Source organism: Bos javanicus, chromosome 10, assembly GCF_032452875.1.
Source record: "Bos javanicus breed banteng chromosome 10, ARS-OSU_banteng_1.0, whole genome shotgun sequence".
Classification (NCBI taxonomy): Eukaryota; Metazoa; Chordata; class Mammalia; order Artiodactyla; family Bovidae; genus Bos; species Bos javanicus.
Genome location: NC_083877.1, coordinates 87,902,851 through 87,914,124, shown reverse-complemented (window position 1 = coordinate 87,914,124; position 11,274 = coordinate 87,902,851). Strand labels below are relative to the sequence as shown.

Below are 11,274 nucleotides of genomic sequence, written 5' to 3'. Positions count from 1 at the left end.
TAAAATAGAGATACTCACTGTAAGCCCCCAAAGTTTGGAAAACAGGTAATATCGACATTTGGCAGATGAGGAAACTGGGCCTCGAGAAATAAACAGATTGCTGTATGTCAGTCATGTGGCTGGTGGGAGTGTGTTGTACAAGCACTGTCTCTGATGACTTTGGGGCTTTTTCTTCAGGAAAACTAAGACACCTAGGAGTAAATGGAAGCTTCTAGATTCTGGGCTAGAGTCAGTCTGTTTTCATTCATCATTAGATTCCTAGGGCTGAGAAAGTATTCTCTAAATAGTTGAGTAACCTAATGAATGGCAATGGAAGGGCACACGTTGAGGAGCTAGGAGATGGAAACCCACTAGGCCCTCTGGCACCCAAGTTTCAGCTTTGAAACAAAATGTAAGTGATGAGAATAGCTTCACACTCATCCAGACACGCCAGGCTTGAATCCTCTGGGTCTGGCCAGAGAGGGAAGTTGAGGTTATCCAGATGGCGGTCCTCTAGATGCGTCAGGGTTGAGGGCTATCTTATTCCCTTGATTTCCAGCTCCTGTGGTACCTATGCCAGGCTTGATTATCAAGGTACAGGCCTCTCCTATGCTAGAAGTGCTTTGAGGACTAGCCTGCCATAGTCATCAAGCGGCCTCCCCAGACCAAGTACAGGACAGTACCTATTGGGTGGCTGCACACAGAGTCCGTATTACCTGAATCTGGTGAAAGCAAAGATTTGTTACTTGACGTCCGGGTTTGGAAAGAGGTTACTCTCATCATTAAGTGGATCTTCTCCACTTCCTTCTTTCATCATGCAGCCTGGGGGTCCTTCTCAGGTGTGGACATTTAAAATCTATCAATAGCTATCCTCAGTAAGGGGAACTCAGTAAGTTCCTAAATACTTCAGCATGTGGTACAGCTTCAGATTTTCCTCCATCACCTCTACCTAGAGGCAGGGTATAGAATACCCAGGAAGGTCTCAGGGGATGCCTGGGAATCATGGCTACACAATTTTGCTCAAAGATGAATGGTGACTGATTTTAACTCCCCCAGAACTAGTGCTAATTTATGCATAATCTCCCATCTACGGGCACAGTGGTGGCATTCTTCACCTGGAAATTTCTGCAGGAGAGACATTTTAACCTTCTTGCAGTTTCTTACAGACAGGTAGGGTACCCCCACCCCCACCCTCCAAAAAAGGCTGGCACCACTGGATCAGAAGAAGGAACACTGGATTTAGAGCCAGAGAACCTGGTTTTCAATAATTCTAGACTAGCTCTGGATGTGCTTTCCTGACCTACACAGGAGTGTTGAAAGTAACACCTAAGTCACAAGGCTGGTGTGGTGATTGGTGAGATAATGTCTGGGAAGGCATTTCAGAGCTCTCGACAACTGCTGGTCATTCTATTGTTCATAATCGCTTCCATTTTATTAAGTACATTATAATATTTATCTTCCACACAGGCCAGTGAGACCAATTATACCCCTTTTACGGACTAAGAAATACAGGGTCAGGTGATCTGGCCAAGGTCACAGAGCTATTTAGGGTCAGCCAAGTCCAAGTGGAACATCATAATGTTAAGTATATACTAAATGCTAAGCGCCTCCTCTTTCTCTCTCCCGAGTTGCAGGTTGAACCGCCTAGCTAAGCAAGATGAGTCCAAATACTTGGCGATGTTCCTAGCCCATGCACCCCAACCGAGGACAGCACTGATGGCTGCCCTTGGTACCAGACTTGACCGAGGACAGTGAGGCCGCCGCGAGGGCTTCCCGCTCTGACGCCCCGCCTTCTGGCAGCCCCAGGGCAGGAAAGCGCCGGCGACGACGGGTCTCCGAAGCCCGGTGGTGGAAACCCCCGGTATCTGGTGTGGGCCGGTGGGAACCCGCGGGCACGCTGGCTCCCTGCTCAGGCCCCGGGCGCACGCGGGATGGGGCGGGAGGGTCTGAGCACCTGTGGTCCTGACCGCCCGCCGCCCGCCTCTCCGCCCACTTTCGCCCTCCAAGCCCCCCTTCCCGATTTACCCCACTCCTTGGTGTGTGGGTGTTTGTTTTAACCCAAACGGATCGGTGAATAGCACCCTTGTCTGGCGCTTTCCTCCTCCCCAACCTCTAGAGCTGGTCCCTGAAAGGCTCATTCCAGGGTTCCTTGATTTTGGGGACCTGAAAAAACACGCGCTTTTGCTAAAGCCAGCGTTGCCCCCCCCCCCCCCCCCGTGCCCTGGCACGCTGGCCAGGAGAGGAAGCGGGGAGGAGGCAGGAACCAGACGCGACTCCCCCGCCCCGCGCCTTTCTTCTCTTCCCTGCTCCCCGCCCCTTCAGGAAGAAAGCAGTCAAGAGATCTGATCGCTCGTTGCGGCCGCCGCGCCAGCACCAAGCACTACGTCCTCCTCTCCCTTCCACCCAGTTTTGCACGGAGCGCCCGGCTGCCCGCGCGCCTGGGGCTGGGCAGGTCCCGGCGGGCGGTGCAGCCTCCCCTCCCCCCGGGGCTCTTAGCGAATCAAGTTGTTCCTGGGATTTCACGATCTAGTGGCTCTTGCGTAACCCTATGCCCTGGCCTAAATTAACTTTTTTTTTTTTTTTAAATACCAGGATTAATGCTTTAGGAAAAGGCAAATACTTCCGTCACGGAACCGGCCTGGGAGTACATGTGTAAATCACCGTGCTGACCCGATTCCCTCTCCTCCAGCCCCCGGGGTTGAGGGTGGGGGTTCCTGGCCTGGGGATGGGGGGCGCCCAGCCCACACGTTTGTTTTCATCTACTTCGAGGCGGCTCTAGCGGGCCGAAGAAATGGGTCCTGCTGACTGCTGGCTTGAGTGTTACCAAAAAAGGCCTTTCTCTTGCCTGAGAGCTTGGCCCGCACTTTGCAGTGGGGTGACGCGAGGTTCAGCCAGGGCCTCCTCGGCCGAGCCAGCTGGCTGCAGGATGCCAGGACAGGGTCTCCCCTCTCCCCTGACTCTGCCACAAACCAGTGGGGGCGCGGACAGGAGGAGACTGCAGGGAGCTTCGAGGTGCATGGATCCAGCTGCAACCTTCTCACCTCTAGCGGAGGTGTCGCCTCCGGAAAGGCCAAGTGGAGAGCTGACCTTTTGCTCCAGTTTTAAAGCTGGGTCCTCCGAGGATGCCAGCTCAGATGCCAAGCTGCGGGTGGTGTGGGGGGACCAGCCACAGTTGGAACTTTGGGAAATTGCAGGAGTTTCCCCTTGCGCCAGATTGACCCCTGACTTGGCCAGTCTCCAAGACACTCCCCGCCCCCCAACCATTCTGTCCCAGCTGTGGGTCTCTCCACCTAGTGTCTTAGGTAGAAGCCCCCCTTCCCTCACCTTGCTCAATTACTTCCCATTGTGGAGGCAATATTGTCACATGCAATTCTCCAAGGGAAATTTCTCTCCAAAATATTGATACTCTTGCCTCTCACAATCACTGACACATCCCCAAACAGGGCTATCTCAAGTGGTTAAGATGAAATTTATCACCTTCAGTGATGATGATTCTTTGAGGGGAAAGGTATCAAGAGAGCTATGCCTTTTAAATTAAAGGATTACAAGACTGTAATGGAAGTTTGTTTAAATGCATGTTTATTTCTAACTTGGTGTGTCTGAGGATACCCGGCATATATGTGTGTGTGTGTGTATCTTCTTTAGTAACAGCAAAGGCAGACAAGGAGATGGAGACATATGTGTGTGCATACCAAACATAGCACTATGACACAGAATCCGACTTGCTTTCTCTAGCAGCCTGGCTAGAGGGTTGGGGCTAAGTTGCTTTCTTCAGTATTTTTTGGTTTAATAATGGGATAGGCTGAATAAGTATAAAGGCATAGATTAACTAGCCAAGCTAAAGCTAAGCAGCCTGGAGCCCCAGGCTGGTGGGAATGTCACTCTATTTCCTAGCCCTGTGTTTTGACTCACTCCAGGGTAGCTGTGGTGTGGGGAGGGTTGAAGTCTGGGAGGGTGAGGCAATGCTTCCAGCAGCTCTTTACAGAGGAATCACTGCCGGGAGCCAGCGGCCTGCGAAAGTTTATTATTGTTGGGGACTGCACAGTGAGCTCACTGTTTTGCAGAAACAGAAATCTGACTGCTTTTGAGATGAAAGAGGGGCTCCCTAGGGCTCTTCCTTCCCCCTTTCTCCCTATTCTTAAAAATTCACCTTCTTTTGCACCCTAGGACCCCAGAATGAGTGGAATATCAGGGTGCTGGGGAGGGCTGAATGGGGGAAAACAGGTTCTGAAGGTCAAGCGTCAAAATCAAAATACTTCTTGTTGCTTCAGCTGAACTTTTTTTTTTACAATTAGTAGTACTAGTAGTGATAAAAGCAGGGATCCTTATGTTCTATGTAGTTTACAAAGTATTTCTATACCTTAATCAGCAATAGTACCATCAATATCAATACTAACCAGCACTTACAGTTTCCTGTATACCTGACACTGTTCCACACACTGTGTGGCGTATTTATGCTACAGTCTCTGGCAGTGGCAGGTCCACAGCTTCTATGGAAGAAGTAAATGGCACAATCTATTTGGAAGGGGATGGTGCCCTGCAGTTATGAAGATGTATTTGCATAGCACTTTACATGAGAATTGTATGTAACAAACTGGGGGTGGGGGGCACACTGATGGAAATTTTAAGCACTCCAAAATACCACTGAGAACCTAAACTTGTCAAAAGCAGCATTCAAAACAGATTTACAGTATTCAGATCCCAGTTCTGTCTCTCATGGATGTGTGACCTTGGACAAGTTATTTAACCTCCTTGTTTTCTGAGCTTGTAAAACACAGTTAGTAGTAGAATCTACCTTGTAGATAATATTGAAGGTTTAATGATAATATAAGTAAACAACCTAACAGTGTCTGACCCACAGCAAGTCAAAATGAGTTATAACAAGAAGTAAAATAACAGCTCAAACATTCCTAATTAAGTTGGGAGCTCGGATCCCATTTTACAGATGGAAAACAGAGGTTATGTTAGGCTAAGTAATAGCTCAAGGTCACACAGCCAGTAAGAGAAAATTCGAAGTGTGTCAGACTCCAAAATCTGAAATTCCATTACATGGCCACCCTTCTCCAGCCTTGCCCAGGACTACCTTAGTCTTCATAGAGAAAAAAAAAAATTTTAAGTAGACCCGATACTTGAAAGAATCAGTGGAAATGCCCCTTTGACCATCATATCTGTTTCGCAATAAACACTAATGATGAGACGTGATCTTGTAACCGAAAAGAAATCATGACCTTGCTCAGCCTTCTGGGGCCCTATGGAATGAAATCACAGCACAGAGAAAAGAATTTTGAAAACGGCGGCGGTGTTTTACAAAGCTCTATCGATATTATTAAATGGCTGTCCCCACCTTCTTTTTATCAAACCGGGGAAAACCACTCACCTGTTTGGTCTCTCCAGCACCTCCCCCTCCCTGCCCCCAACTGCAGCTGTGCGCAGCCAGTAGACTGTTTTCCTTAAAGGCCTCCGGGGGTGCTCGTAGCTTCTTTAGACATTCAGCCAAAATTTTTAAAGAGTGCGGCTTGGGGGGAGGGGTATCTCACCCTGAATTCATTTTAGCTCCGTCGTTGAAGCTCAGGTTCCTATACCAGGGCACAAAAACAAAAGCGAAAAGGCAGTTTCTGGAAAATTGGAGAACAGCTAGTTTTGCAGGTGCTTCGGCATCAGGGGTAGTAATGAGTGTAACATTCACACGGGGGGGGGGCGTGGATGGGGGGAAAGAGGTTTGATTGCAGATGAAATATGCAAATTTTATATTATGAAATTCACAGCGAAAAAAACCTTGAGACAGGACACATTTAAATTCACTGTCCGGGGGGTGGGGTGGGTGGCGGCGGGGATGGGGTGGGGAGCGGGATCGGAAGCGACGCTCGTGGTTTTGAAAAGCGTTTTAAACTTGGGAAAGCCGGACGGGGAAAGGAAAGGTCATCGTCTGTTTTAATTTCCAACACCCCCCTCCCCGCCCCAGCCCTGGACTTCCAGTATCAGCTCGCCGGGCCTCAGCTGTTGTACACACACACACACACGCGCGCGCGCGCAAGGCCGGGGGGGAGGGGAGGGCGGCGGCGCGGAGGAGGGGCCAACTGGGAGGAATCTGGGCGGCCTGCCGCGCATGCGCTTTTCCAAGCAACAAGTGGGCTCCACGGAGGAAGTGTAAAGGGGAGGGGCGGCGCGGGGTGGGGGGAGAACTGGTGCAGAGCGCGGTGGTGACGTCAGCGCTCCGCCCGGGCGGCATCCCGCGCGGCCAAGCCCGGGACAGCGCGAGCCGCAGCGCGAGCGGGAGCGCCGCGCCGCGCCTCCGGAACGTAGAGTTTTAACAATCACAACCCCACATTCCGGGCGAGCGCTAGCGGGGAAAGGGATGCGACCCGGGCCGAGGCGCCGCGCGAGCGCCCTGCAGCCAACGTGAGCGCCGCCAGCTGCGGGGAGCCCCCCGGCGCCGCCGGCCAGGCCCGGGGCGGGCGGGCGGGTGGGTGGAGGGGCTGGGGTCGGCGGCGGGAGCCTGCTGGCGTGCACGCCTTCTCTCCTCGGCTCTCGTGCGTCCTGGAAGCAGTGACCGCGGCGGCTGCACTCGCGGCCGTGCACGCCCAGCCGCCGCCAGCGGAACGGCCGGCCGACCTCTGCGGAGGGGGAGAAGCGCCTCGCGGCTGCCAGCTCCTCCCCCGACCCTCCGGGGAAGCCGCGACTTCAGCAAGATTGGACCCGAGCGCCGGGTGGCACTGCACCCTCTAGCCTTCGTCCCGGGGAGCCTGGAGGGGAGAGGACGCAGGTCGTAGGGGGTTCCCCCCCCAACACCCCGCCAACCAGGGGAGAGGAAGAGACAACCCCTTGCGAGCTTCCACGCACCAGCTTATACTCCGGGGAGGGGGCCAAGAGCCAACGGCCGCCAGCACCCGGCCACCCTCGCCCCCTCCCCCGCCCCGGGCCCGGAGCTTCCAGTCTGGGTCCGCGACACCAGGAAGAAGGCGCCGGAGCTCACCTCGCGACGAGACAGCCGCAGTAGGAGGAGGTGGGGGCGAGGAGCCGGGCTGCACTCGTCTGCCGCCCGGGCGGTGGAGTCGCCGGCGGTGGACATTCGCGCTCGCTCCAGCCCCTGGGGCAGAACTTTCTCGCCCCCCCCCCCCGCTTCCTCCCCCCGCAGCCGGACTCCTGCCCTAGCCGGCCGGCCCTCCGGGAGGAGCAGGCGCCGCGGAGACAGCTCGGCCGGGGGAGGGGGCCTCCCTTCCCCAGGGCCGGCATCATGTCGGCGGCGCAGGTGTCCTCGTCTCGGAGACAGTCTTGCTACCTGTGCGATCTGCCCCGCATGCCCTGGGCCATGATCTGGGACTTCTCGGAACCCGTATGCCGCGGTTGCGTCAACTACGAGGGCGCCGATCGCATCGAGTTTGTAATTGAGACAGCGCGCCAGCTGAAACGGGCGCACGGCTGCTTCCAGGACGGCCGCTCCCCCGGGCCGCCGCCGCCCGTCGGGGTCAAGACGGTGGCTCTGTCGGCTAAGGAGGCGGCGGCGGCAGCTGCAGCGGCTGCGGCCGCCGCGCAACAACAGCAGCAACAACAGCAGCAGCAGCAGCAGCTCAACCACGTCGATGGTTCCAGCAAGGCTGCGGTTCTGGCGGCCCCGTCCGGCCTGGAGCGCTATGGCCTGAGCGCGGCCGCCGCGGCTGCGGTGGAACAACGCAGCCGCTTCGAGTACCCGCCACCGCCCGTGAGCCTGGGGAGCAGCAGCCACGCCGCGCGGCTGCCCAACGGCCTGGGGGGCCCCAACGGCTTCCCCAAGCCCAACCCGGAGGAGGGACCCCCGGAGCTGAACCGCCAGAGCCCCAACTCTTCTTCGGCAGCGGCATCGGTGGCGTCTCGGCGCGGGACGCACGGCGGGTTAGTGGCAGGGCTGCCTAACCCAGGGGGTGGCGGAGGCCCCCAGCTCACCGTACCCCCCAACCTGCTGCCGCAGACGCTGCTTAACGGCCCAGCCAGCGCTCCGGTGCTGCCTCCGCCGCCGCCTCACGCCCTGGGCAGCCGTGGGCCCCCGACGCCTGCGCCCCCAGGGGCCCCCGGGGGCCCCGCTTGCCTCGGGGGTGCCCCCGGCGTTTCGGTCGCCTCGTCCTCCGCGGCGTCCTCGACCTCGTCGTCGGTGGCCGAGGTGGGCGTGGGTGCTGGCGGCAAGAGGCCCGGCTCGGTGTCGAGCACCGACCAGGAACGCGAGCTGAAGGAGAAGCAGCGGAACGCCGAGGCTCTGGCGGAGCTGAGCGAGAGCCTGCGCAACCGCGCGGAGGAGTGGGCCAACAAGCCCAAGATGGTCCGCGACACGCTGCTCACGCTGGCCGGCTGCACGCCCTACGAGGTGCGCTTCAAGAAGGACCACTCGCTGCTGGGCCGCGTCTTCGCCTTCGACGCCGTCTCCAAGCCCGGCATGGACTACGAGTTGAAGCTGTTCATTGAGTACCCCACGGGCTCGGGCAACGTGTACTCCAGCGCCTCCGGGGTGGCCAAGCAGATGTACCAGGACTGTATGAAGGACTTTGGCCGGGGTCTCTCCTCTGGCTTCAAGTACTTGGAGTATGAGAAGAAGCACGGCTCCGGGGACTGGCGCCTCCTTGGAGACCTGCTTCCCGAGGCCGTGCGCTTCTTTAAGGAGGGCGTGCCCGGCGCCGACATGCTGCCCCAGCCCTACCTGGACGCCAGCTGCCCCATGCTGCCCACGGCCCTGGTGAGTCTAAGCCGCGCCCCCAGCGCACCCCCGGGGACCGGGGCCCTGCCGCCCGCCACCCCCTCGGGCCGGGGCGCAGCCGCCAGCCTGCGCAAGAGGAAGGCGTCCCCCGAGCCCCCGGACTCCGCCGAGGGCGCGCTGAAGCTGGGCGAGGAGCAGCAGAGGCAGCAGTGGATGGCGAATCAGAGCGAGGCCCTCAAGCTCACCATGTCGGCCGGGGGCTTCGCGGCGCCGGGGCACGCGGCAGGGGGGCCGCCCCCGCCGCCCCCACCCCTGGGACCCCATTCCAACCGGACCACCCCGCCCGAGTCAGCCCCTCAGAACGGTCCGTCGCCCATGGCCGCCCTCATGTCGGTGGCAGACACTCTGGGCACGGCGCACTCGCCCAAGGACGGCAGTTCGGTGCACTCCACCACGGCCTCCGCGCGGCGCAACAGCAGCAGCCCGGTGTCACCGGCCTCCGTACCCGGGCAGCGCCGCCTGACGTCGCGGAACGGGGACCTGAATTTACAGGTGGCGCCCCCGCCGCCTAGCACCCACCCGGGCATGGACCAAGTGCATCCCCAAAACATTCCGGATTCCCCTATGGCCAACAGCGGGCCCCTCTGCTGTACCATTTGCCACGAACGTTTGGAGGACACGCATTTCGTCCAGTGCCCCTCCGTTCCCAGCCACAAATTCTGCTTCCCTTGCTCTAGAGAGAGTATCAAGGCCCAGGGGGCTACCGGCGAGGTGTACTGCCCCAGCGGAGAGAAATGCCCCCTGGTTGGGTCGAATGTACCTTGGGCCTTCATGCAGGGCGAAATCGCGACGATCTTAGCTGGGGATGTTAAAGTGAAAAAGGAGAGAGACCCTTGAACCAGAAGATAACCACCCCTTTTGCCCCAGACCAGCTCCTCCTGTCCAGAGGGCCCCTTCCCCAACCCCTTGACCGCCCCCCTCACCCTTTCGCGCCCAAGATGTAGAATTGTGAATATAACAAACTGCAAAAAGTTAGTCTTATGTATAGACATTATTTTCGTTGTATGTTTCTATATTTTGAAACAAAGGTATGTTAACTTCTTCATTTGAAGGATAAGCTGGTTTGTGTTAAGTATAATAATTGGTTGGGTCATTTGCATCATATTCGTTAGCATTTATTGGTGGCAGAGTGTTTGCCTAGGTACAGAAGTAATAGCCCTTAGCAACGACTGCTGCTGGTGTGTATTTTTGTAAATGTTATGCACTCACTGAAAGGAAAAAAAAAACACACAAAAGAAAGTGACTTTTTTTTTTTTTTTTGCCAAGGCCAGTGTTGCTGCCTAAAAAAAAATGATGCTATAAAATGGTGAGAGCTTCTTTCTGAACAGCCCCAAGTGTTGGAGTCTTCACTTTATTTTGTTCAATTTTGTTCTGGTTTTTTTTTTGGTTTTGTTTTTGTTTTTTTTTTCTGTTTCCTTTGCAAAATGGTAAGGGGGGTGTTGGGGGTGGGTGGGTGTTTTTTGTTGCAAGTTGGTGAGGGAAAATGTTTTTTGGTTTGTTTCTACTGACCTGAATGTGTTGGATCTTCACGTGTTGTTTTGTTTTTGCTTTATTGATGCACGGATGCTTTTTGAACAGTAGAGCGAAATGCTAGACATGGAGAATCTGCTCTGTTTGTCCTTTATACATTTCTGTAGTTAACAGAACACTGTAATGTGCCTTGGAGCTTAGTAACTTGTAATAAATTCAATTGATATTAATTCTGCCCCGAGTCAGCAAGTGTGTTTTTCCAGGGCTAAGACTGCACAGCTGCACCAGCAGGGACAGCGCCTCACTACTTCCGACAGACAGAGAGTACAGACGCGCACCGGTGCCTTTGAAAGCCCTCAGCGGTGGCCTCTGTAGAAGGCCCAGTGCTGGCTGACCGCTCCTCCCCTTCTGTACCAGGCTATTTACATTCACCTCTGGGGCGGGACAGTTGCTGACTAAGCGATCTGTGTTTACTCTTCAGCATCTCTGCTTCCCCACCCCCGCCATGCGCACCCCAGCTGCAAATGACTTTGTCAGGGATGTTTTTTTGGTCCCTTGCCCTGTGGCCCCGAGTATATGCTGATACCCAATGCAGCTGTGACTTAGGGAAGTGGGATGAGGGGAAGCAGAAAACAAACTGGGGTGCTTTGCCTCCTAGATGTGGCAGAAATCACTGTTGTCGTACATTTAAAGCAAAAAGTGCCATGGAGTTGGGAGCCGGCAGGAGGGCTGTAGAAGTGGGAAACATCCATTGTACTCAGGAGAGTTCTAGCAGCTTCCAGTTCTGCACTGGAAGCAGTTTCACTTCATTCGTGATACGTTTCCTTCTCACCGCCCCACATCCCCCCCTCCCCGCCCCGCTTTTGATGATGATTTTTAAAGCAGAACACCTAGTTGGTTGCAGAGTGGGAGAGAGAAGGGGGAAAAAACCCAAACCCTGTTCCTGGGGCAGTGGTGGCTTATGACAGCAAATAGAACCCATTCCCACTGGTTGAAATGCAGTTATTCATCTAATCAACTTTCTGGTGGCATCTGTGAGGTACAGAAGGAAGGGGATGGGACTGGAGCATCCTTTAGGGACTCAGAGCCCCTTGATTGAGCCT

General features: G+C 55.6%; 1 protein-coding gene across 1 annotated transcript; it reads left to right on the top strand.

Moving 5' to 3' along the window:
• Nucleotides 1-2,339: 2,339 nt before the first annotated feature.
• On the top strand, nucleotides 2,340-10,401 carry IRF2BPL (interferon regulatory factor 2 binding protein like). The gene has a single exon (XM_061429561.1). The coding sequence runs from the start codon at nucleotides 7,214-7,216 to the stop codon at nucleotides 9,536-9,538; it is 2,325 nt and encodes a 774-aa protein (XP_061285545.1). The 5' UTR covers nucleotides 2,340-7,213; the 3' UTR covers nucleotides 9,539-10,401.
• Nucleotides 10,402-11,274: the final 873 nt, after the last annotated feature.